This window comes from Bos indicus, chromosome 12, assembly GCF_029378745.1.
Source record: "Bos indicus isolate NIAB-ARS_2022 breed Sahiwal x Tharparkar chromosome 12, NIAB-ARS_B.indTharparkar_mat_pri_1.0, whole genome shotgun sequence".
NCBI classification, from domain to species: Eukaryota; Metazoa; Chordata; class Mammalia; order Artiodactyla; family Bovidae; genus Bos; species Bos indicus.
The window spans coordinates 24,754,075-24,781,649 of NC_091771.1; the positions used below are offsets into that span (position 1 = coordinate 24,754,075).

The 27,575-nt window shown below is 42.7% G+C and overlaps 1 protein-coding gene across 4 annotated transcripts; it reads right to left on the reverse strand.

Annotated features, from left to right (window-relative positions):
* Nucleotides 1-2,486: 2,486 nt before the first annotated feature.
* On the reverse strand, nt 2,487-27,575 carry SERTM1 (serine rich and transmembrane domain containing 1). 4 transcript variants are annotated; one of them, XM_070800184.1, is made up of 4 exons: nt 27,316-27,575; nt 25,934-26,083; nt 25,464-25,529; nt 2,487-5,374 (listed from the first exon to the last, which is right to left on the reverse strand). In XM_070800184.1, exon 4 carries the CDS (start codon nt 5,203-5,205, stop codon nt 4,882-4,884), a length of 324 nt encoding a protein of 107 aa, XP_070656285.1. In that variant the 5' UTR covers nt 5,206-5,374; nt 25,464-25,529; nt 25,934-26,083; nt 27,316-27,575; the 3' UTR covers nt 2,487-4,881. The 4 variants fall into 4 exon arrangements, with proteins under 4 accessions (XP_070656285.1, XP_019826951.1, XP_019826952.1 ...); XM_019971392.2 differs by lacking the exon at nt 25,934-26,083 and adding an exon at nt 26,482-26,774; XM_019971393.2 differs by lacking the exon at nt 25,934-26,083.

A 27,575-nucleotide genomic window follows, 5' to 3' on the forward strand; every position in this document is an offset into this window, starting at 1 on the left:
GTGCGTGCTTGCTAAATCGCTTCAGTCATGTCCAGACCTTTGAGACCCCATGGACTGTAGCCTGCCAAACTCTTCTGTCCTTGGGATTCCCCAGGCAAGAATACTGGAGTGGGTTGCTATGCTCTCCTCCAGGGGATCTTCCCCGCCCAGGAATCAAACCCATGGCTCTTAGTCTCCTGCATTGAGAGTCCAGTTCTTTACCACTAGTGCCACCTGGGAAGCCCCTATAACCTTCTAGGCCTGCATAATCTGCCCCTGCCCACCACTCCAACTTCATAGGAGCTGAGACTTTTCCTGCCACAGGGCCTTTGCACACACTGCTCCCTTTGAAAAAATACTCTTCCCAGCATGCTTCAGTGCTCATATGTGATCTCATCACAAAGGCTCTCCCTGACCACCATATCTTAAGTGAGTTTCCCTTCTTATCTATCACTTTACCATTTGATTCTCTTCATAGTGCTAATAGTACTTGTGATTATGCATATTGCTTTTTATTTGTTTCTGTATCTTCTTCACTAAATTTTAAGCCTCCTGAAGGAAGAAACTATATCTCTTTGCTATACCTGCTGCCAATGGTCTTATTTGTTTATTTAATAAATACCTGATGATAATGATGTCTCCCTACAGTGTTCAGGGTGGCACACACCATCCCTCAGAATGGATCAGATCTAAGCCCTAGTGGTAAAGAATCTGCCTGCCATTGCAGGAGTCGCAGGTTCAATCCCTGGGTCAGAAAGATCCCCTGGAGGAGGAAGTGGCAACCCCCTCCAGTATTCTTGCATGGACAATTTCATGGACAGAGGAGCCTGGGGAGGCTACTGTCCATGGGGTCATGAAGAGTCAGACACAACTGAGTGCACACAGACAAGATAAAGAAAAGCAGTCAGTGCTTGCAGTGGTTTGATGAGGTCTCTGAATAGTCAGGTGTGGAGTGAATACTGGGGTCAGTGAGCTCTGCTATAATAAAAGGAGTGGTACTAGAAATCGTCTCGTACAAACTAGAGATGTTTAGGCACGGCTTTGAAGTCAAAGAATGAATAAGGAAGAACTAGTGTGCCCTGCTCACCGTTGAGGGCAGGGTTGTAGTGAAGTCAGCAGACTGTGAAAAATGATGTGTAGACTTTGAACACTGAGAATTGCTGTTTGTTCCTGGGACGTTTGTGTGTGAGTGTATGCTACACACACACACACACACACACACAGAGGGTTCTAAGAGCTGCCCACTGGTGACCAGGAAGAAAGAGCACGGTTGTCCTCTCAGGGGACAGCCTGAAGAGAGCCCTGGGAGCCCCAGAGCTCCTGTCAGACTCTTCCTCCAACCACCCACTGGAACCACCCCCCACCCCTCCATGCACCCTGTTCTGTCCTGAGTTACTCAGGCCCTGGGAAATGCAGTGCTGAAGTGTGAGTTCTGTGTGCTCTGCCGGGTAGGAGGGATCCTAGAGGGCTTCCTGAAGGACAGGGGACCTGGTGTTGGTTTGAAGTGGGAGCCTTGGGTGGGGGAATGGCAGACCTTAGGCAGCAGGTCTAGACACTGGCATTTTTCTTGGAGAATGGTTCATTTTCATTCACTGGTTCATTCATATGCTATTGCTTTCTTTTGGATTGTGGGAATAATCTAGTTAGGATACCGTGAAATACATTTTCTGTCCTTTTATAAATCTCGTTGGTGACCCCCATCCTCTAACCTAGTCTGTTATAGGCACACAAACTTGTGAAACAGGTACTTTTCTCATATCCCTCTTCCCGGGAGCCCAATGTGATGACAGCAGTTTTCCACCGGGGAGGGTGGCCTGGAGTTCAGCTGCTCCCTCATGGGTGGGGCTGTGAGCAGTGTCGGGGAAGGGGACACTTCTCTCAGAGAAACAGCCGTTACTTAGGCAGTAGTCCAGAGGGAAGACCTCCCTGGTCTCCACAAATACGCTCAGGCGATATATGTGACCCTGAGCTTCCGTGGTGGCTCAGATGGTAAAGAATTCGTGCAATGCACGAGACCCATGTTCAATCCCTGGGTCAGGAAGATCCCCTGGAGAAGAGCATGGCTATGCACTCCAGGATTCTTACCTGGAGAATCCTATGGACAGAGGAGCCGCCTGGCAGGTTATACTCCATGGGGTCTCAAAGCGCTGGACACGGCTGAGTAACTAACACTTTGACTTTCCTCTGCCACCGTGTGTCTCACTGACCATGAGCATCACCCAGGGTCCTTGTTAAAAATACCGGTTCTCTGGCTCCCTCCTGAGGTCTGGACTGTGGCCTGGGAATATCTCCTGAATAGTTCCCAAGCATCCAGGTGATTCTTCTGATCAGGGACTTTTGGAACTCACTGCCCCAGAGGGAGGGGACCCTTCAGGGGTGGGGAGAGGCTGGTGTTTTGACCACTCTTTATTGATCCTGCTTCAGTGAGGACTTGAAGGAAAAGCCTTCCCAGGAGAGAAGCTTGTGGACCGCCTCACTGAGAACAAACAATAAGAGAAGAGCCAGGCTTCCAGTGGGCTTGATTTCTTTATTTATAAACCAGTCTTCCAGCCTTCCTGAGCTTCTTAACACAAATTCATCTCAGGTTGTAGAGTCTGTTATCCTGGCAAGCTGGGAGTGATATTTTATGTCTTTGAATGTTGCTCCCAATCGCTAACCTTGAGAGCTGGAACCATCGTGGAGGGGAGTTGGGGGGTGGGGAAGGGAGGGGTGTGCCTGAAAAAAAAATTTTTTTTTAATTAGTTTTAGTCCTAGAAGCCTTTAGATCTCTTCCAGAAGGAAAGTGTAAAGTTACCCCCTTTGAACAGGTCATTCGCAGATTATACTGTCATGTGGCAAATTTGCTCCTTTATTTTTTAAAATCAGTTCATCCGAGTCCTTTTTTCCTTGGTAACCAAAATAGCACAAGACTAATCAAAGAGCAAAAGTGATGATATAGATGCCTCTGTAATCCTGTGCAGCTTTCACACAACTCTTAATTGGGAAGGGTGTGAATATACATATACATATATATATTATATATTCTATGTTGTGTACAGACACACACACACACACACACACTGAGAATGCTAATAATGGTCTAAAATAGCAGTTTTTCCAGTCCAGCATTTATAGTACATAATAACATTGTAACACACTGCTGTGCTTTAAATGACAGCAGAGGGGAAATTTTCACTCATTATACATTTTAGGGCTGCAACTCTGTGCAGGTCTTATAGTGTTTGGGGGGATTTTTGATACATAAACCTTCCGATATGGTCAGATTTCAGTGAGGCTTATGGGTTAAAAAAAAAACAAAAACCTGATCCTCACTGTGAATTCACATCTCTCTCAGCATTTTAGAATGACAAAGGTATGCCCTGTAAAAATGGTGCATTCTTTACCCCACTCCAGTTCTGGATGGAGAAGCCATGCAACCAAACCAAAGGGTGGCTTTAAGGCCCCACCACTTCAGATTATTAAATATTTTGGATAAGAAGTGTCTAGTTGCCCTGGGCAGATAGGGCCATGCTGATGCAGGGGCTTTGCAGAATGAATACATTCAATGTTTACACCGTAGACCACTGATTTCAAAAATTATATTAAAATTCTTACTCTTAAAACGCTGCAAAGGAGCAAAGCTCTTTGCTTGCTTTGTTAGTTTTTTGGGGGGCAACTTGAGTCCCTCCATATTCCATGTCTGTGCTCTGGAGAGTGCTTCCTTTCATGCACAAAGCCCCTGAGTTCAACTGTGCTTGGCTGACCACAGTATAGCAGCCCCCTACCCAATGTGAGTGTTTACAGTTTTAAACATAAATCCACATCCTGGAATCCTAATGTAGAGTATTATGCTAACACACAATAATGAATTATCAGAGACATGTAACATCCACAGAGTATATAACAACATAACTATTAAGCAATGGAGTCTTCTAAGTTTTGCAACCTAATGTGAGAGAACAGACATCTGACATCTTGGAGTCAATATAATTCTGCACTGAGCTTATGAAGACTGTGAAACTGAATAAAGGAACATACTTTCACAACCACGAGGAGTGCAAAATACAACTAAATGAGTATTTTCCGTATGTATGATTCCCACTGATGGAAATTATAGATACAAAATAAAAATTTCCAGTGTCTGTTCTGGTGCCTGTCTTAGGAATAGCAACAGCAATTATCACAAAGAATTCCACAAACATAGAGTCATTAAGACTATAACATAAGTAGGAAAAAAAACCCCAAAGCAGAAATATGTTACAAACAGCATCATAACACTTATTTGTCTTGCTATTAAAAGTTAAAGTCTTCCAGAACTTCTCCATATATGACTTAATTCATCAATAAATGTGATTTTCATTGGTTAAAGTGAAATGAAATAAAACACTTAGCATATTTTTGCCTCTGGCTGTAGAGATGTTATACATGAAATCCAAACTGATTTTTTTTTTTAAACTTGGTGTTTTCCACTTTATCTTTAAAATATGTAAAATATCTTCTACATAGCTCAGACTTCACTTTGCCAGTTTCTGCTGGCTCCGTTGGTTTCATGGTTTTGTAAGAGAAACAGAAGTGCAGAGCCCTGACCCTGACCCAGCTTCCTCTGCGAGGCCGCCTCAGGTGAGTTCAGCCTCAGGTGTCCAGCAGGGTGGCCTGCCCCACCGAGAAGCCAGCTGCAGGTTCATCAAGCGGTCTGGGTGAAATTCCTCACCATGCAAGCATTTCTGTCAGCATCAACTCCTACATTCACAACAAAAAGCATCATGAACAGAAAAAGAAATCAGGGCTGAAGGAGGAGAACCAGGTCTAATTGGTGAAAAAGAACAACATGGGCATTTCTTTCCTGAAGTGCCTGCTTCCTGTGATACTTCCCCTGAGGGAAAACTTCAGCAGCCACGGCACTGAAAGATTCTTCCATTTTCTTCAGGAGGAAAGGTTCGAAAAAGTGGACCTTTGCGAGGAAATACTGCAGACTTCCAAGTTGGTGAAAGAACTCCCAGCGTCGCTTGGATACTCCGGGTAGGAGGAACTGGAGGAGATGATATTTTTGAGCCTCTGGAGGGCGATGATTAAAAGCAGGAGCAGAAAGGCTAACAGGCTGAGGAATATGGACACATAGATGTAGACATTTGACAGGTGGCCCGAGGACGGGTCCACCGATGTGGACAGGGATGTGGGAAACAGCTGGAGGAAAGTTCCGTTCTCCACACTCCCCGAGAATGCAGAGGAAGAGTCAGGTTCAGACATCTTTACCGAAGGTCACAGAATGCACAGTGTATGAAAGTCAGTTTCACACAGGGGTTAAAAGGGACAGAATCAGCATTCCTTCTGCTGTGATAGCCTCAGCAAACACTGCAGCACAACAGAACTTCTCAGTTTCCAAGCAAAGGCGGCAGGTGCCAGGTGTCCATTGACACTGCAGAAACAAAGACAAAAAACCCCAGACAACTGAGTGCATTATTCAGAAAGAAGTCACATTAACTCTCATTTCCAGTTTTAATTTCAGCATGGCTTAATTATAAAATCCATCGGGGAGGGAAAAAAATGAAATCACTTTCCCAGGAACAAGTAATGTTCCTGACTTTATGTTACAAATGATGATATAAAAATGCACTTTTATTTGATCTCATAGTACCCTAGGTGCCAGGTTTCTCCAAAATAAAAAGGAAAGTACATTTCTGGTGTGTTCCATCTGCTGAGATTTCAACAGATGCTCCAAGCCTACTCTGAGAATAGGACCCCAAAAGTTAGCTGCAAACCCTCCTCCTCCAGAAAATGAATTCCCTGCACTGTCCAGCCCACTAGCACAACTTTTTTTGACCAGTATTTCCTTCTAGCATGCTTTGGAGAATCACTGCACGTGTCAGCTTGCTTCTCATAATTTGCAGACTTGTTTATAAAAGCGTATCTCTTTGGGATCAGGGGTCATTCCTACATATTTGTTTCCTTTTAGGTCTACCTCTGTATTCTGTTCTGCATATTTTAGGCATTGAATTAAAAACCTTTAGATTGATAAAAGTTGGATTTCCTCTTAATTATAGAAAGAGTACTGGGTTTGCTGTCAAGAGCCTTAAGTTTGAGGCCTGAATTCTCCTTTATCTTTGGGAAGCTAGGCAAATTACCTAGCTTCTGAGCTTCATTTTTCTCATCTGTAAAATAGTATAGTACTGCCCCAACTGCACACTGTGTTATGCAGGGATCAAGATAGACAGGGAAGCACTCTGTGAACTGTAAAATTGGGCCAAAATGAGCTCAGTGTGTGTGTGTGTGTGGCAGGGGGAGGTTCATCTGTATGTGGGGTGTATGTGCATGTGGTATGTGTGTGGGGTATGTGTGATGTGTGTGTGTGTGATATGTGTGGTGTGTGTGTGTGTGTACATGTGGTGTGTGGGGGAGTGAGGGGTGTGATGTGTATGGGTGTGTGTGTGGGTGTATGGGTGTATGTATGGGTATACGTGCGGTGGGGGTGAGGGGTGTGATGTGTATGGGTGTGTGTGGGAGTGTACATGTGCATGTGTGGTGTGGGAGGGGGAGGTGCATGTGTATATGTGTGATGTGTGTGTTGAATACAGGGAAAGAAATGCTCTTGGCCATGTTCCCCTCCTTATGTGGTCCCTGTGAGGAACGCCAGAAACAAAGTGGACGGAGCCAGGTGGGCATCCTGGGAGGGAAGGTGTGTGATTCTGCAGGCTCCAGGCGTGGGTGTGGGTGCGGTGTGTCTCTACCACCCTCGCGTCCATGACTGGAGAAGTCCCAGCCAGCTTCTTCTGCCTAGTCAATGTGGGGGCGAGGGAAGCAGCCTGAGGGAGAATGATCCCTCTGATGGATGACTCTGTTTCCTCAAATCCAGCAAAGATGCTCTTCCTAGCTCTTTATGGCATTGGACCATTTGGTTGTAAATTTCCAGATTTCCTTGCATCAGATGTAGTGAAATGCTGCCTCTGTACCCTGGCTTTCCCTTTCCCTAACCTCTGTCCACATTTTACCTTGACAACTTTCCTTTCCTTCCATTCCTCAAATCTAATTAAGTGACTGATTCCTTGAGGGGCTGACAGCGGCCGCTGTGGCTGTGGCTGTGGCTGAGCGGCACTAATGATTCCCAAGAAGGAGGGACCCTCTGAGAGGGCTGCCCTGGCGGCAGTCAAGCCAGCTAACAATCTCAGTGACTCCTCAGAGGAGGCCATGGGACAAGCTCTTAGTATTTCCTAAAATAATGAGACTCCCATTCCTCATTACACTTTGGTGATTTTAATTCCATTAGGCTGCTATAGGCTCCTAAGGATCCTTTGAAAAAAAAAAAAGGATCACAGTGGGACTGCAAACGTGTTCCACTGATCTGGTAGTAATACCATGCCTTATACAGCAGAAAAGTGCCCTAGCCATTCATCTGTAGGGAAAATAGCAGCATCTCAGAGACATCATCCTGGAGAAGGGAACGGCTACCCACTCCAGTATTCTGGCCTGGAGAATTCCATGGACTGTCCATGGGGGTCTGACATGACTGAGCGACTTTCACTCAGAGACAGCATGGTGCATAGGAAAGAATCGTGTGGACTGAATGGAAAGAAATATTCAAGATGTTCTGATAAGACCTCCTAAGTCTAGCTGAGGAAACTAAGGACAAAGATTCTGTCTTGCATTGATATGACAAAAATAAATGTATCTAATTAGAAGATAAGCCAGAACTTCCACCTTTTATACCATCCAATCTCAATTTTCCTATCCTTTGATAGTAATGATTTTACTCCTTCTTTTTCTGGCATCGGTAAGAAGGTAGGGGCTGTGCATTTTGTGTTGTTCTTCACACAAACTAGTTTGTAGGAGAGGCAGAGCAGGAATTATTATTTCCATTTTGCAGATGAGGAAACTGATCAACAAAGAAATTGTGATTTACTCAGGGTTCACAACTAGTCAGTAACAGAGGACAGAGAGGAACCCATGCCTGAACTGTGTTCTTACTTTCCTCAACTGTGGTAGGAAGAGAAAATGACGACACTCGGTTAGTTCCTACCTGCCACTTACTTTGGACAAGTTTACAGTTCAGTCTTGATATTTGTTTTCCCATCTGTCCAATGATACCTTTTCTACCTCTCCACAAGCTCCTAAGTTAGGATGTGACACTGTGTCCAAAATCATGCTTTGAAAATAAAAAAAGTCCATCCAAGTAAAAGACCAGTAGATATAGGTCTTTCTCAATCCCTCGAAGGACTAGAGGGACTTCCAGGTCTCTGCTAGTCCAATAACTGACACGTACAGGTCATACATTCAGCCGAAATTGGCTGAGTTCTCTAAAACCACCTTTGCTACTCAGCTCTGTATCATTTTCTGGAGGTGAGGTTGGAGGCACCGAATCAGTCACTGGCAATTCAATGATAGAGCTCACAACTGGCTGCCAGACTAGTTGCTAAATCCAAGGTATCTATTTACAATGTAAATATTCCAAGAGTACGTTTCACCTCCTGAAGATCACCTTCTTTGAGACAAAAGCCCATTGTGAGCCTCAAGTGTCTATGGAAGAGTTTATGGCAACTGAGGCTGAGAATGTTTGGGGAAAGTGTCTGACCTTCCAAGTGGCCTTGGGAGATAATGGTAGAAATGAACAGATGACAACTTGCATCCTCATTCAACATTTCACAATTAAATATCTTCTCTAAATATTCTTCCCCGAATATTTTAGATTTACTATTACTTTCAGAATACTACCTAATTTAAAATGACAGATCTACAAACTTCATTTCACTCTTCTACTCCAAAACAATAGAGTGTACACACTGTTAGAATCATTTTAACTTGATGACATCACTTCTTATTTTCTTATGGATGTCTTAAAAATGGATAACTCTTTTTTCTCTCTGGTGAATGTTTTGAGTCTGTGTATAATGCTGAGGATGACCCAGAGTGTATGTGTTTAGTCACTGAACAGTGTGAATGAGGCTGTAGGTGGTACTTTGGAAACAAAATCAAACAAGTGTGTTTCAAGATGCTGCTTCTTGGGTTGTTTCTCCCAAACAGATTAGGTTCAAAGGAAAAAAGAAAGCGATTTCATCTGAAATGCATAGCCTTGACCCATCCAGGGGCAGCGAGAGCAGACTCTCATTTCATGTGGCACCTAAAGCCATGTGAGGATTGAGATGCATTTTTTTTCCCTCTGACCCATTCTCAGAATTTTTTTTTTTTTTTTGAGAAAGGAAGAAGAGACAGATTGCATTATAAGTGAAGATCTGGGGAGATGTTTCAGTTCATGATCAGCCAGCTATCCCTTTGTCTCTTGGAATAGAAAAATGTGCTGGGAAGAAGTCTACAAGCGAGGAAGGATGGGCGTGTGATCTCACTGTGAGTCCGGTGGGGTGGGGAGTCAGAGGAACCGCACAGCTAAGAAAGACCTGGCGGAGGGGGGCGGGCCTCCGTTGCACGTCACTCAGTGCCCAGCCTCTGTGACTCCTCTGAAAGAATGGAAGCTTTCCTTCCCAGGGGGTGATTATGAGGACTGTGAAGCTCTGAAGGAGCAAAGCATACTCTCTGCTGTGTGTACCTTCCTGCTTAGTGAAAGGAAGGAGATTTGATAAGCCCTCATCTCTGAGTGCTCTCCCAGAAGCACTGCAAGACCCCTGGGTGGCCAGCTTGTGGGAGGGGCCTCTGCCAGGGTCTTGACTTCTACAATACAGTGGTGGATTAAACCCAGCCTACAGTCAGCCCCCAGTCTGGCACAGCAGTCTCTGAGTTTCTGACCTTTATTTAAATACATTTCTATGTGAATAGCAACTCTGTGAAAGGTTTTTTTTTGTTGCTGTTGTTGTGGAAAACTGGGACAAGCTGCTTTGTTCCCTTGTGGACATTATTTAGAGTGCCCTAGCTGTTAGGATGTTGAATCAACAGTTCATCGTTATCATGCCCTGCTGTGTCATTCTCCAAAAGGTGGACCTCCCAAACCATTAGCAACAATTTGATACAGTATTAACATGCATGGTAAAGGCTCTTTCCAGGTCTACAAATGTAAAATGTAATTGTATAATGTAATGAATAGTTTTAGATGATATATTTGATCCCTTTCTTTGTAGGACATGTAGAAACTACCATTTCCAGAATCTGGAGGGGAACTTATCATATCTTAGCACAGTTGTTTCTAGTTCTACTTAGAAAAGAACATGGTTTATATAGGACCTTGAACTTTCCTTTACAATTTGCATGATTTTCTTTTCTCTTAATGCTTTTTCTTCACCTAGTGGCCTTTTAGGTCATGCTAGGTAAGAGAAGGTAGGTGCTGACAATACATACTTTAAATGCAAATCTTCACTTGCAGTCAATGGCAAACACTTACCCCTAGGCTTGCAATAATGAAAATAAAGTTCATTATATTACTACTAACCTTATTCAAAGCTGATTAAGCCCATCCATGCATGTATGCTAAGTCACTGCAGTTGTCTGACTTTGTGACCTCATGGACTATAGCCCACCAGGCTCCTCTGTCCATGGGATTCTCCAGGCAAGAATACTGGAGTGGGCTGCCATATATTTGCTTATTTGAGAACTGCTCCTGCTTAGTCAGTACAGTGCTTTGGGAGAAGAATTTTGTGTGAAAATTAGTGGAATCTCATTATGATTCCCTGAGTCAGCACAATAAAAAATAAAACCAAGTAAAGAAAAAAACTGAGTCTATCTGCTATTCAATGTGGAGTTAGAGAGCCATTTCTGAAAAGAAATGTGGAGAGATGAAGTTTCTGGATAACGTCCTAGAATTCATGGTCTGGTCTGGATGCATGTGTGCTAAGTCACTTCAGTCGAGTCGCATCCAACTCTTTGCAACCCTAGGGACTGTAGCCCGCCAGGCTCCTCTGTCCATGGAATTCTCCAGGCAAGAATACTAAAGTGGGTTGCTATGCCCTCCTCCAGGGGATCTTCCCAGCCCAGGGATGGAACCTGCATCTTTTCTGTCTCTTGCATTGGCAGGCGGGTTCTTTACCACTAGTACCACCTGGGAAGCTCCCCTGGACTGGATAATGGCAGCCAAAAATTAAAATGAACAGTCCTCTTTATTTGTAGTTCAAAAGAATGATGAGAAGATGTAATCAGAATTTCTTCATAGTACTCTGGTGAAAATTAAAGAAGTGTTGGAGTAACAGCTTAGTATCTGTGATTTATTTTCAAAACCAGTTTCTAGGGTAGGTCATTAGGTGGCTTTGGATTCAGTCCAATCCCTTATTATCTCTCTTTACCTCGGTGATGGCTTTTATCTCTCTGGATTAGCCTCCGGCTCAGTAAAATATTTCCTCGGCAAAATAATTAAATTATTTTCAGAATACTTTTATGTTAGGCTAGTTATTTTGTTCTGATTCTTTAAAAAATAGTTATCCACATAAGGTATAATTCACAGAATATTCAGAATATACCTTTCTTGATATGCAAAATAGTGTAGATTGAATGAAATTAAAAAATAAAAATAAACAACACAAGAAACTATTTCAAAAGGAGATAGGAACCTAAGTGACCATCTATCTTGTACAGCCTCAAAAGCAATTATAGATAGGAGTTCCCTTGCATCTATAGCACTGTTTTCCTGGGGAAATCAAACTATTATTTGTAATAAAGTTTTGCTACATTCTTGTGAACATTTTTATGCCAAAATCTCTGCCTTAGTAAGAATAATTATTTTTAAATGATATTCCATTAGAAAAAAGAAAGTTTAAGTGGATAATTTTCTGGACAATGATGCATGATGCATGCATTCTCAATCGTGTCTGACTCTTTGCGACCCCATGGACTACAGGCTGCCAGGCTCCTTTGTCAATGGAATTTTCCAGGCAAGAATACTGGAATGGGTTGTCATTTCCTCCTCCAGGGGCTCTTCCTGACCCAGGGATCAAACCTGAGTTTCTTTTACCTCCTGCATTGGCAGCGTATTCTTTACTACTGTGCCACCTGGGAAGCCCCCATTTTCTGGATTAAAAAGGTCAAATATAAAACCAGTATTAGGCATAGTATTTTTGTGATTTTGTAATGATGTTTAGAAAAGACCAAGAAGGGGTCTACCCTGCACTTTGGGAAAATTGGACTCATCTATGTTATTAACACAATGAATCAAATCAAAATGAGAAAAGTGGCCACTTAAAGGTTGAAGGAAGCAGGAACTGGCTCAGAAGTAGCAGAACATGATATGTAGTCACTTTCAGGGAGCAGGAGAAAAGATTATTGGCTATACACTTGATTTAAAGAAAAAGCAAACCGTCAGAGAAATGACTTGAAGATCACAGGCAAAGTTGAAATGAATCAGTGTGAAGAAAGACGGTAAGAAGCCAAGATCGACCTTTCAAGATGTTACAGAATTTTTAATGAGGACTTTGAGGTGCAACTCCCTTCCTCCACTCAGCTCTGATCATTTCCAATTTTTTAGAAGAATATTAAGAAAAATATATATTATTTTAATTCTTGGAGCAACTAGTATACAAAAAAGCTTCCTTATTTTTTTTTAACATTTTTAAATTTTATTTTTGCTGCCCAAGGGCTTTGTCTAGTTGCTGTGAGAAGGCTTTCTCTAGTTGTGGTGAGCAGGCTGTGGAACACTGGCTCAGTAGCTGTGGCGCATGGGCGTAGTTGCTCTGGGGCATGTGGAATCCTCCCAGACCAGGGATCAAACCTGTGTCCCTGCATTGCAGGGTGGATTCTTAACCACTGGATGACCAGGGAAACCTGCTTGCTTATTTTTAATAAGACGAGACATGTTTTAAAAAATTCTCAACCATGCTCTGGTTGGAGAACCATGCTCTGGTTGGAGAACCATGCTCTGGTTGGAGAATGGCATTTCCTTCTTTCCCATTGCCTTTCATTCTATCTCCACAATTAAAATAATTTGTATTAAGTTTAGTTTTTGTCCAATCAGGAAATGCTCCTAACAGTCTCCTTATGGAGTATGATATTTGGGAAGATTTTGTTCTTGTAAACTTAATTTTGCAATTGCCATAAGTCACTTTTTTAAACTTTTATAGGTAGACCACAGGGTATTCCCGGTCAACTCTCTCAGGCTCCAGGGGCCTTTGAGTGCCCCTAAAACTATTCTAATGAGACAGGGAAGAGCTTGGAAATATGGGATTTCTATAAGCTTTGATAAAGTCCACCCTAAATTTAAGCAGATTCCTCTGAAGTAGGCAACTATGGGCCACTGGGACCATGCAGCATAAGAAGAAAGTAAGTGAGCTTGTACAACTCCTGACCAATGCCACTCTATTCTCTTGTTTCTATTGTTATTTTCCTTTTTAAATACACATTCTTCTTTTTGTGACTAACCTGATCCCTCTTTCTCTACATTTCCTTCCATCTCCCATAGGTATCTAGGCAAATGTGTTCAGTGAAAACTTTTCTGATGGCATATGCTTCTGTATATGTCTATTACTGTTTTGTGTATACATTATCTTGTAATTTTTCATCTGTATTGTAAATTTTCCAGAGAAGGCAATGGCACCCCACTCCAGTACTTTTGCCTGGAAAATCCCATGGATGGAGGAGCCTGGTAGGCTGCAGTCCATGGGGTCGCTAAGAGTCAGATATGACTGAGCGACTTTGCTTTCACTTTTCACTTTCATGCATTGGAGAAGGAAATGGCAACCCACTCCAGTGTTCTTGCCTGGAGAATCCCAGGGACGGGGGAGCCTGGTGGCTGCCATCTATGGGATCACACAGAGTCGGACATGACTGAAGTGACTTAGCATTGTAAATTTTCAGCTTATAAGAATGGATATGTAGTAAATGTTTTATTCACTTCATAAATTAAACCCCAAGCTTAATTTTCCATTAAAATATCTTGGTAATTGAGGCATATGGAAGACAGAAAGATAAATTATCTAATATATCCACTTATAAAATTTGCACCTAAGAATATGCCAAAACCTAACAAACCATTCTCTTATCTATAAAAATCAGGTATACAGGTACAATTTGAAAAAAAAAAAGTGATGATATAGGTTGTTTGAAAAGAACTTCAGTATTAGCAAATTAATTAAACAGGCCATGATTTATTTATATTTCTCTGTTGACAACTATAGTCATGTATTTGTTTAAACTAAGATGCTTTATAGCCTCTTCTTAGAAATGGACTGGACTATGACAAGTATGTGTGTTTTAAGTCCTGCATTTCCCAGCAAGGACTCAGGCTCACAGAGTCTTCCATCTGATGACATTTTCAACAAAGCATTTACTTGAATTAATAAACCATCGCCCCTCATAATACAACTACAAATAGAACCTTAGTTGATTACATAGCGTGTACGCTGCCCAGCCCTCCTGGATATTAGCCCAGTGCTTAGCATAATTCATACATATGGATTCTACTAAATACATTCTCTCATTCTTCCAGTCCTCCATGGCTGAGAGTCAACGTATGATGATGCTTTCCACAGTGAAACGGGTATTTAAAAATAATAATGCTTGGTAATTGGCAGCTTAGGCAGGCTAAGTTTTGGCTACAACCAGTTTTGGCTGTATGACATTATTTAGTATTCAGCTGAATACTCAGAGAAGAAAAAGTAGGATGCAGATGTCGAGATTTATCCTCTAATACAATGAAAGATCCTTGGGCCCATTAAAAGGAAAAATAGCTTTGTTATAAAGGACATTATTATGACAACTGGGGAAATTTGGGCATAGACTGTACATTGGATAACTGCATTGTAGCAAAGTTAAATTTCCTAAGTGTGATATAGGAGGACGTTCTGGTTATTAGGAAATACATGTACAAAGTAAAATATCACAGTAGCAGCAACTAACCTTCAAATGGTCAGCCAAAATAAAAAAAAAATTAGTATACACACACATACAGAAAGAAAAGATGATGAAACAAATGTGTTAAAATATTAGCAACTGATTAGTTAAAGGATATATAGGTGTTCATTGTTATTATTCTCATAGTTTTTCAGTAGGATTGGTGATCTTTAACATATAAGTTAGGGAAAGATGGTTTATCCCCAAGGGTATTAAGAAAATATATTTGGTATAATATGCAGTAAGTCAGTAAAAATGTTAGAAGCTTCTAAATAAATACAGTGATTAAGCCTGACTTTTCAGTGGGCTTTGGAGAAGTTCAAATATTTGCTGCACCATCAGCTTATGATGCCCAGAGGTACAGGAAGTGAAGTCTCAGAGAATGAGAGAGAGGAGGTTTAATACTCCTAGGGAACTAGATCCATAGTGGCAGGACAGGCTGCCTGAACACCAGGAATGGTGACTGGCCAGCCAGCCTTGCTCATGACTTCACTCTGCCGCCACTCACTGGTCTGAATCTCTGTCTGGACCTCCAGATGAATGTAAGGTGTTCGATGTTCATCTTACGTCATCAGTCATCCTCAGAGGCAGCCCAGGATATCTTTCCTGCACTTTAAATACCCAGTCAAAGGGAGGGGCTTTGTAGGTATCCTGATTCAAGAAAGAGTAGTTTTCTTTTTTAAAATAATTGAGATATAATTGACATATAGCTTCCCAGGTAGTTCATTGGTAAAGAATCTGCCTGCCAATGCAGGAGATGCAGGTTTGATCCTTGGGAAGGGAAGATCCACTGGAGGAGGAAATGACAACCCCTTCCAGTGTTCTTGCCTGGGAAATCCCATGGACAGAGGAGCCTGGTGGGCTATAGTTTACGGGGTCACAAAGAGTCAGACATGACTGGGCAACTGAGCATGCATTACTCTTTAGTATAGCAGCAGTAACTGACATATAACATGGTATTAGTTTTTGGTTGTACAAAAATGATTAGATATTTGTATATTGCAAAAGGATCACTACAAGAAGATAATATGTGCTACCACCCACAGTTGTAATTTTTTCTTAATGATGAGAACTTTTAAGATATTAGCAACTTTAAATATACAATGCAGTAGTATTAACTACAGTCAACATGACAAATGTTATATCCCCATGACTTACTTATTTTATAACTGGAAGTCTGTACCTTTTGACCACCTTTGCACATTTCACACACCTCCCGCCAACCAACTTGTTCTATGAGCTTGTTTTTGTGTTCTTTAGATTCCACATATAAGTGAGATTGTGTGAATTTGTTTTTTGGTCTGACTTGTTTCACTTAGTATACTGCCCTCAAGATCCAAGAGAGAGTCATTTTCTATTGAAGGCTAGTGTGTTGGCAGGCTCTGGGGAAGGTCACTGAGACTCCCAATAGCCAATGAGGTCCAGGTTCCACACAGGGCCCACAGGAAACACAGAAGCAAATAAACTCAGCAAAAGCGGGAAACTTGATTTAGGCATCAAGCATCGGTCTTCAAACTCCAAGTTCAGCAGATCAAAGAACTCATGCTTCCTGCATCTCAAATCTAGCAGCCACCTCCCTGATCGCTCTGGTTTGGGTGCGTCCTAATACTATTGTGGCAAGAAGAATAAACCCAAATACGTGAACTCTCTTACAGTTCAGGGTCTGCATCTTTTGAAATAGGAGCCAGTAAACAATTTTTAAAGAATGAAACTGCTGCTTCTACTACTGCTGCTAAGTCGATTCAGTCATGTCCGACTCTGTGCGACCCCATAGACAGCAGCCCACCAGGCTCCCCCGTCCCTGGGATTCTCCAGGCAAGAACACCGGAGGGGGTTGCCATTTCCTTCTCCAATGCATAAAGCGAAAAGTGAAAGTGAAGTGGCTCAGTCGTGTCCGACTCTTAGCGACCCCATGGACTGCAGCCTACCAGGCTCCTCTGTCCTTGGGATTTTTTAGGCAAGAGTACTGGAGTGGGCTGCCATTGCCTTCTCTGAAGAATGAAACTAGTCATTGAAAAATGCAGCTGCAAATTTTTTTAAAATATGGAGCATTGACATTAATAGTGCTTTTCTTTAGTCATAAGCAATCATATGACTGAGGCTCTAGGTAGGTACCCTAAATTGATGAGTACCAGATGAGTCAGATTTTAGGCAGAGGTTACATAAAACACCAACCATATAAGGAGACAAAGTGCCCTCTCATGGCTCTGAAATTACTCTTCTACCAGGATTCCCAAGTTCACCAGCAAAGGCAGGAGACAGAAATGAGGACAGTGTGTCCTTCATCAGGAAAGCATGTTCCCTCAAGAAACTTCCCATGGTCCTGCTAATCCTTTGTGTAAACAGAGCAGCAGAGCTTGCCTTAAAATTCTCTCATTCATCCTTCCTTTTTCTCTCTCAGGCAGCACAATAAACTCAAAAGTCTGGCTAACAAAAAGAATGTCTACGTGTTCCTTGTAACATGGAGCACCATGACACGGCAGACTATCAAATGTAGAGGAAATCAAGTCCCTGGCAACCTGTTATTTGAGATAACAACCCAGGACTAGAATTTGTCAAAGACAATATGGAAGCAATAAGCAAATATAGGCTCAAATGCTCCCAGAATGTATTTCACTTTTAAAAATGGGAAGAGGTCAAACTGGAAAATAATTAGTCATTATTTGTAGAAAACAGACTACCACACTGCTGGCCTATATAAAAGACTTATACATTCTTTTAAAAGTACAAATAAATATGGCTTTACTCATGAAAATCACGAGGATCTTTTATACAAGATTTATCAGACTTTGGCTTTGCCCTTTATGAAGGTTGAGCTCTCCACTTTACCTTTCAGGCTGTGTGCTTTGTGTTTTTTTTAATTAAATTTGTAGGAATACCCTTAATCAGAAGCACGCATTCACACATCACTCATTTCTCTTATATCTGAGTGCTTTTTTATTTCAGTGTATGTGCACTGGATGTAGAGGCAACATCGTGCCAGAAGAGTGGTGAGAAGTAGCAGGGGGTGGTGCAAGGATCCCCAGGTCATTGTGGAATGAAAGGAGGTCTTCAGAATGTGACAGGCAGAGGAAGCTGGATCTGACATGCTTGTATAGGAGAAGGGATGTCCAGATAAACGAGTTTGGAAAAACAGCAGCACAATGAATGACAGCAGCTGATATGTATTCAATAAAAGCATATACTAGTTGTGTGTATATGTGTATGTGTGTGTGTGTATGGCACAGGGGTATTTTCTTTAATCTTCACAAGTCTGTACTGTAGTTATTATTATCCCTTACCTTGCTTTAACCAATGAGAAAATTAAGGATCAGAGAATTCAAAAGCTTGCCCAAGGTTACCCAGACACTTAGAGGCCAGACTGGAATTCAAATCTATATCCCCATGTCTCCAAATTTTATGTTCATTCCATTTCTTCTCTCTGGGGAGGTTGAAGATAAAGGAGGAATACATTTGAGACCTGTGGTCATCAGTGATGCTTACATGTTTCTGCTGTCCCTCCCTCTGTCCAGGCATGTTGTACGGCTGCGTGTTTCCACCCCCTCTGAAACTAGGGTGGCCACATGACTTGTTTTGATCAGTAAAATTTGCGGAAAATTTTACATGTGTTACTTGTGGGTATAAAATGCAAGACTACATGTGAGATTTGCCACATGCCTTCCCTCTGCTCCAATCACTGTGTGAATTTGCTTCTCTTGTGGCTCAGCTGATAACGATTCCGCCTGCAATGCGGGAAACCTGGGTTTGATCCCTGGGTTGGGAAGATCCTCTGGAGAAGGGAAGGGCCACCCACTCCAGTATTCTGGCCTGGAGAATTCCATGGACTGTATAGTCCATGGGGTCACAAAGAGTTGGATATAACTGAGCAACTTTCACTTTCACCTTTCTTTCACATGTGAGATTTGCCTTCCCTCTGCTGCAATAACTGTGGATTTGGGCCAGCTTCTGCCAATCTGGGTTCCTGGGTGACCAAAGCCAATGCATTCACCCCTTTCTGGTTATGTGAGCACTTAGTGTGAACAATAAGTAGACTTCTGTTGTTTTAAGCCACTGAGATAACTCGCTTATTTTGTACTGTAGCATAATCTACCTTCTACTGACTGACTCACTATGACAGCAGAGGTTACGATGGTATATAACAAACTGACTTTAAAGCAGTCAAATTCTGAATAATGGAGAGCTGCATGAATTGCTATATATTATATTAAAACTCTCTTTTGGCACTGCTAAGAAAGAAGGTTGTAAAGCATGTTTTTGGTTAGCTTTAATTTCATACAAGAGTGAGGTTTAAAGGAATGAGAGTGAGCTATTGATACAGCTACACACATTCCCTGACAAGCTGGAGCATTTAGTTCAGTTCAGTTCAGTTGGCCAGTCATGTCTGATTCTTTGCAACCCCATGGATAGCGGCACACCAGGCTTCCCTGTCCATCACCAACTCCTGGAGCTTATTCAAACTCATGTCCATCGAGTCAGTGATGCTGTCCAACTATCTCATCCTCTGTCATCCCCTTCTCCTGCCTTCAGTCTTTCCCAGCATCAGGGTCTTTTCCAATGAGTCAGTCCTTCACATCAGGTGGCCAAAGTATTGGGAGTTTCAGCTTCAGCATCAGTCCTTCCAATGAATATTCGGGACTGATTGCCTTTAGGGTGCATGAAGAGGTGCTATTTTATATGGACAGTCCTGCCCAGCTGTCGCTTTAACCTGCACAAATGGTTTCAAGAGGGACTAAAGTGAAAATGAAAGTCACTCAGTCATGTCCAACTCTTTGCAACTCCATGGACTATATAGTCCATGGAATTCTCCAGGCCAGAATATTGGAGTGGTAGCCTTTCCCTTCTCCAGGGGATCTTCCCAACCCAGGTCTCCCGCATTGCAGGTGGATTCTCTACCAGCTGAGCCACCAGGGAAGCCCAAGAATACTGGAGTGGGTAGCCTATCCCTTCTCCAGCAGATCTTCCAGACCCAGGAATTGAAGAGTCTCCTGCATTGCAGGCAGATTCTTTACCAACTGAGCTATCAGGGAAGCCCTCAAGAGGGACTAGGGGAGAGACAATAAAGACATGAAGACTAACTCAAGACCCCTAATGGATAAAACAACTCATTATAAAAATAATGGGATAGTGGTAGTGACTTTGGTTAAGAAAACTATTCTTTGATACAATCAATGATTAACTCAACAACTTGTTAACCATGTACTATGTAAGGTAAGGTGATAAAATATTACTATATGTGCATGAGTCTAATGCACATGCATATTTTTATAGTGACCATCTTGATTAAAAATTCTAAAAATCCTCTCTTATATTACCTACCTTATATGTCCCTTGTTACATAGCCACATGCTACTTTTCCAGTCTCATTTTTCTCTTGTCTCTGAGAATGGTGTTCCAGGCATATTAAACTATTATAGATTCCCCATATATTTTGAATTCTTATATTTAATTCTTATATTTGTATGTCTTCTCCCCAACTCCACCCCAAATCCAATTTGTTCATTCTTTAAGACTCTGCAAACCTTCCTGCATCTGCCTCATCTGGTAATTCACTCGTAATATAAATCCCTACCTATTTTTCTCTTAGCAAGTTTCTGGCTCCTTCTTCTGTATTCTCAGGATACTTTCTATACCTTTCTACAATAGCATTTCTCACATTTTATTATACTTGTTACATTTGTTGACCCACTGGTCTGCTTTGATAGACTATGTACTCTTAGAATAGAGGACTAATCTTTCTATCTATGAATCAGCAATCTCTATTATAAAGATTCTCAATAAGTATTTGAAGGAATTAAGGGATCAAAGGGTAAAAGAAATGAGAAACTTGAAGCTTCTTGGAGAGGTAGTTTCTATCTATTCTACTTTTGGATTCACAATAATATTTATTGAATGAAGGAATAAATGATCTTGTATTAAATCATACTGATAAGGCAAAGGGTAGCTATTCAATAGTGAAAAAAAATGATGAACATGCCCTAAATTTATAAATATTTTAGTTAGGGCAATAAAATGAATAGTTCCATGCTCCAGAGCAAACTTGGACCATACTTTTATCAAGCAATTGTATCTCTCAACAATATTCAACAAAGATTTTATTGAGTTTCTTGTCCACCAGGATAATGGAGGAATCTGCTGTCAACACTGAAATATATTATCATGAATGTAGTTGCGTGGCTGGAATGAATGTATTCTGAAGAGCACAATAAAAATCAAAAGGGAGTTTACCATAGTGAATCAGTGAAGATGTGACTGGATATGGAAACAGGGTGCATTGTTTTTTTTTTAAATATAAAGTCTATGATAATCCCATTCTTTGAAAATCACCAAGTCTCATACAATCACAGTCCTTGTCTCTCTGCTCATCTGTGGAAGTAAAAAGGGTCAAGGGCAATACGCTGATCACTGTAGGGAAGGGTATTATAATTAGCTGCGTACAGGAACACTATGTTTTGTGGTGCTATTAGTCTCTCTGTCTCAAAGTTAAATATACCTTCCGCTCAAAAAAAACACTAAAAAAAAACCAATTTCAATAGAAAATGAGCACAGGAAGAGAAAATGTTTACATTTTTACAAATTTCTCAATTTAACTACAAAGCCCACCTTAGAGATCAGTGCTACTATTCAAATAGCCACTTGACTCCCTCAGGAATAGGTGGGTTATGAGTCCTTGTGGGAAAAGGAACTTCAAAGCACTGCTTCCTTCAAGAAGATTTTACTACCAAAAAATCATCCAAGCTAAAAAGTCTGCTTTCATGCCTTATTTGATTTATATTCTGGCTCAAGTTCCGTCTCTCCTGGTGAATGAGTAATTAACAATTCAAGCGCTGGTGCGTGAACTGTACTTTGAGTAGCACTTCATCTCAATTGCAGCCATGGTAATGTGAGCAGTGATCTCCCCAGCAGTATTGTGTTAGGAAACTGATCCAGACTTCCGCTTCTTAGAAAATAATAAAAGGGATGAAAACAGTGGAGCACAAAAGGAGCAAATATTTTCTCTCCTCATTCACTGAACTAACTTAAGACACTTTTCATGCATCTAACACATTCCTTCTTTCCTGCGTTTACTCTCAATATTGACTTTCCTCCGTGAAGGGAAAGTTATATGTATTTAATTATACATTAAAGGATAATGGTTTTTTTTTAATAGAATCAAAGAGTTGGAAGTCCTTAAAAATCAAGAAACTGATGTTTCTGAAAGTTAACTGAATTTTGAAGGTTATTGATTATACTCCTAATGGAAAAAGAAGGCAGAAGAAAGAAGCCACAAAATGAGAGCCTAGGACTCCTTTCCCATTTTTAAATCCAACTAACTCAGCTGGGCTAGGTGGCCAACAATAGGAAATCAGATGAAAAACAAGTTAGTCAATTTCTTTTGTTATCCAGAGGTTAATTCATGATACCAATTGAAATATGTGCCAGGCACGGTCCAATGGATAAATAAAAGATCAAACTTGATAGAAATGATAAAGTGATGAGGACAGAATGAAGGATTTTGGAAACTATTCCGTTGAATCAGGCCACCTTTGTTGACAAGGAATCTTTGAAGGTCTGAAAAGCATCAATCAATATTACACTGTCAATCTGAACAGCACGGTGCCCTTAATCTAGCACTTGAATCATGAAAACTGAGGTCAACAAGCTCACCAACGACTTTCTCATGAGGAATTGTTAGAATAATCAATTGGTTGCCAAGGCATGTGAGAAGCAAGAGGGATAGTATTGGTAAGTATTTTATTTTTTGACCTGGGTTCCATCTGCATGGGTGTGTTCAAATTGAACACAAAAAATCATAAATTATGTGCTTATGACTTGTGTACTTTCACTATGGATGTTAAGTAACAATAAAAATTATCTTTTTAAGTGGGAAAAATATGTTGGGCATATAGAAGATACTCTGGATCACAGTGGGGAATATCTACTACTTGTTGGATGTATTACTGAGTCCTTTCTGTTTTATTGAAGAAATGCACAGCATTGGGATTTCTTTGGAAGGAATGATGCTAAAGCTGAAACTCCAGTACTTTGGCCACCTCATGCGAAGAGTTGAGTCATTGGAAAAGACTCTGATGCTGGGAGGGATTGGGGGCAGGAGGAGAAGGGGATGACAGAGGATGAGATGGCTAGATGGCATCACTGACTCAATGGATGTGAGTTTGAGTGAACTCCGGGAGTTGGTGATGGACAGGGAGGCCTGGCGTGCTGCGATTCATGGGGTCGAAAAGAGTCGGACATGACTGAGCGACTGATCTGATCTGATAGGTCAATAATACAAATAATAAATCCTGAGAATTTACCCTATAGGGAAAAATAAGACAAATTTAAAGGGTGCACGCACAAAGATGTACTCTGTAGCTGAACACTGGAACTACCAATGAGTCAAAGATTGGTTAAACAAATGATGGCAAGATTGTACAAATAGGGGATTCTGGTATAATCAAAAGAATTATGTTTTCTAACATGGAAAGACGCTGGACATGTCTGGCAAAGTAAAAAAGTAAACTTTAGAGTTGTGCATAGTATGATTCTGTTTTTATAAAATGATTACCAGCCTGGCTGTTGCTGCTATGTATGCACGTGCACACACACACACACACACACACACACACACACACACACACAATTTTAGTGACATGCAAAAACCAAACCAAACTAAACTAAAAGAGATAAGAGGTTATGTACCAGGTTGCTAACATATGGTTTTGTTAGCAGGTGATATTATGGGTATGTTCACATTCTATTTTGTGCATGTCTGCATTTGAATGTTGGTACAAGAAAATGAATCTTAATCAGAAAATGCAGGTATTTTCATTAAGAAATAGAAATAAAATTTAATAATAACTTATGCAGTAAAATATTCCTGATTAAGCCCAGAACTCTTTCTCTTTCTCCCCTTCCTTCTTTTTTGTAACGTATATGCTTAACACAAGCCTTTAAAGTGGTTCATATGTACCTTTTATTTCAAAGTTTAAGACTCTCAGGCTGAGGCCAGTAAGTCAACCTGCCCAAAAAGACGTGACTGTACTTTCTGTTACAATTGCATTTTACAGCATGTTCTGAATGTTCTGTTTAAGCAACGAGAAGAGTAAGTCCCTCTGCTATGATCCTGGTCACAGGAAAAGTGAAAGTGAGTAAGAACCAAACCAGCATGATTGGCAATAGTTGGCAAATTGCCGGTCACATCTGATGAGTACTAGATGACCATGGCAAAGGAAAGCTGCTGTCTTGGCTACCCCAGGGGGCAAATCTGTCCTCTAAATGTTCCCTGAATGAATATCTTTAGTGTTTTGACTGTGATTGAAGTCAACTTCTTGTCTTTGTGAGTTTGAAATAGGTTCTTAACAGCCACCTATCCTTTTGTTTTCCATCAAAAACTGTATTCAGGTCTGTTACCTTCTTAAGTTACACTTTTTAACAACTATTATAGGCTTATAATTTCCACACCTGTTCACTATTGTCTATAACAATGTCAACATCAAGATCAAGCCTGTAATATTGTACAAATAATAAATCTGGACTGACTGAAAAGTGAAAGAAAGTGAAGTTGCTCAGTCATGTCCAACTCTTTGCAACCCCATGGACTGTAGCCTACCATGCTCTCTGTCCATGGGATTTTCCAGGCAAGAGTACTGAAGTGGGTTGCCATTTCCTGCTCCAGAGGATCTTCCCGACTCAGGGTTGAACCTGGGTTTCCCGCATTGTAGGCAGATGCTTTACCATCTGAGCCACCAGGGAAGAGTCTGATCTCCCATCTTAACACAACTTATGCATGTATGTTAAGTCACTTCAGTTATGTCTGCCTCTGTGCAAACCCACAGACTGTAGCCCACCAGGCTCCTCAGGCAAGAATACTGGAGTGGGTTGCCATGCCCATGGGATCTTCCTGACCCAGAGATCGAACCCATGTCTCTTATGTCTTCTGCATTGGCAAGCGAGTTCTTTACCACTAGCGCCACCTCAGAGAAGGTGATGGCAACCCACTCCAGTGTTCTTGCCTGGAGAATCCCAGGGACAGAGGTGAGCCTTGTGGGCTGCCGTCTATGGGGTCGCACAGAGTCGGACATGACTGAACCAACTTAGCAGCAGCAGCGCCACCTGGGAAGCCGTTACAACTTCAGTTCAGTTCAGTTCAGTTGCTGAGTCGTGTCTTAACTGTTTGCAACCCCACAGACTGCAGCATACCAGGCCTCCCTATCCATCACCAATTCCCGGAGCTTACTCAAACTCATGTCCATTGAGTCAGTGATGCCATCACAACTTAATAGAGGACAATTTAAAAGTTAGGAACTCAGAAAGTATTTATGACAGTCTCTCGTGTTCCTGATGTGAATTCAGACACTGTTTTGGCTAGATTGTGCCATTTCATGTTTAGATATACTATTAAATTGTATATGGCTACTTGACCATTCAGAACCCTCATTGTTTTGTTGCCAAAATTTAGTGTAGACTTAACAATGACGGTGTCTTGGTTCCAAAGGTGAGCATGGGTTCTATTCATAGGGAACTCTTGAAGGAGTCATTCCGTGTCATGAGACTGAGCTTCTCAGAACACTTGATCCCACAGAGATATCTACTACAAGTCAGAATCAGAGGTGCTGAGGCCCTAGAATGTGGCTCAGTAGTCTGCTACCCTGGACCTGAAAAGGCCAGTGGATGTACAGATGTACACCAGCACATTATGTATCTCTTTACATCACAGACATCCAGGAAAATCTGCTGAATTGAACTAACCAGCGGCAGAGAGACAGAATGGATCTTACCTTCGGTGAGGCTTCTTTAAAGAGAACCATAAAGGTGTGTGTGGTGAGCTCTTCAAAGCGCTTTGCCTTTATGTAGAGGAATCAAAGATAGTAAATAAATAAGCCAAATAAATAATAAGCCTCCAACCCAAACACAGAAATGGAACACTCCACCCATTTTCTGGAACTCACTATTCCCAGACTACTTCTGAGGTTGGCAAACAGTTCCCCATGCCTGATGCCCAGCATTTGAAGGTGACTGGGGCATCCTCTGTGGGGCTGGTGTCGATGCAAGACAGCCTCACTAACACTTCAAAAGGCCATTTGTCAATACATTATAGATCAACTGTGTGCGGATTATTAAGGGTGTGCATGTGTGTGCGGGGGTTAGGGTGGGGGTAAAATGCCTTTATATTTAGTAAAATAGTGCCAATATATTTGAGCATGCCTCGGAGCCAGATCACAAATAAGCTAAAACTAGTTAAATATACCTTTTTTTGTCTTTTTAAGGAGGATGCATTGGGCTTAATGCATTAGAGGGTTAAACCTTTGAAGAAAAGGGTATCACTTATTTTGCCTCTTTTCCTGTTGATAGGCAACTGTCTTTACAGTGAATCTGGAAAATCTAAAGTGAAAAGCACCTGGGGGAAAAAGAAAAAAAAAAAAAAGGCCTTTCGGGGCGTGGTCCCTATGGTGGGCCCGGGAATGCTCAGGACATATCGCCGCCTGTTTCCCGCCCTTGGCACCTGTAGTCTGGACTGAATTAAATGCGAAGGCTGTGAGACGTCCTGTAGCCGTCCGATCCCATTCTCGCCCGCAAAGAACCACCCAAGTGCTTACTTCAGCACAGAATTTTCCAAAGGAAATTTTACAAGCAGAGGAAATGAAGGACAGTAAGAAACGGACCCCATCCCTGGAGTCTGGCACCAAACCCAGCAACAGCGGAGCCCCAGGCGTCTGGCGGTGGAAAGCGAGCGGGTGCCTGGGACTCAACGAGACGAGTCTGTGAATGGAGTCCGATGCTCCCCGCAGGACTCACCTTCCTCCTCAATTAGAAATCAGACAGTCTGCCCATGGTCCACGGACCTCGTCAGGAAAACGCGGGATTCCAGCGTCTCACCAGATCAGGGAAAACGGGGAGGAAGCCGACGCGTTTTCCAACAACAAGGACTCGGAAAACCGCGACTGGGGAACGGCAGCCTGTTCCGCGCCAGTAGAACTTGCTCGGATTTGGAGCCGCCGGGGACCGGTGAAGACGCACGCGAGGCAGGTAAGGTACAACGCGGGCGGTCAGTGTGCGCGCCGCGAGTCCTCAGGAAGGGAGGGGTGACCCTAGAAATCCAGGTGGGCGCCCAACAGACACGAACGTGACCGCACACACCGCAAAGGCGAGAATAACCTTTCTCGCAAAGGCGAGCGTGCACCGAGACACACTCCGCAAAGTGTAGAAGTGCCTGCACTTTAGCGGGGGAATCAACCCATCTCTGCAGCCGCAGACGCGAGGGCAGACATCCCCGGCGCCCCGTGTCCGGGATAGAAGCGGGTCATCCCGGGACCAAGGACACGGCGTCCTACTGTAGCCCCGAGGAGTTACCGGAGAATAGGCAGAGACGGGCAGCGGAAGCTGCTTGCCTGCGCGAAGGGGACACATTCGGGGGTGACCAGAACAAGGAGCTCAACCGCTGGGAGCCTGGGAGAGTTGGCGAGGGAGGTCGGGAGGAGCGGAGTCTCTGGGACCCGAGGCCACCCCAGGAGAGGAGTCGGGGTGCCGGTGGCACAGGGCAAGCCCCCTCCAGCGCTCGGCACCCCGCGCCTCCCCGGCTCCCACTCCTCTGCCTATGCTCGCGGGCGGCGTCGGGAGCCCCTCACTGACCTGCGGATCGGGGCGCGCGGATGTCCCCTGCCGGCTCCCGAGCTCGGGGTGGGACGGGCTGCGTCGAGCTCCTCGCGGGCGCTCCGGGTCTCGCCGATCTGCGCAGGAGAAGCGGTCGGCGGGAATGGTGGAGCGCACCGGTGCTGCGCGCGGCTGGGGCGCACGGGCTGGCGGCGGGCGCAGCGGGAGGCTTCCCTCCGCCCGGCAGCCGCACAGCCAATGGCGGCGAGCGGGGCCCACTCCCCGCCGCCCCCCAGCCG

What these genes read in the sequence shown, in the direction of transcription:
- SERTM1 (XM_070800185.1), bottom strand. Translation starts at nt 5,205, where the DNA reads ATGTCTGAACCTGACTCTTCCTCTGCATTCTCGGGGAGTGTGGAGAAC.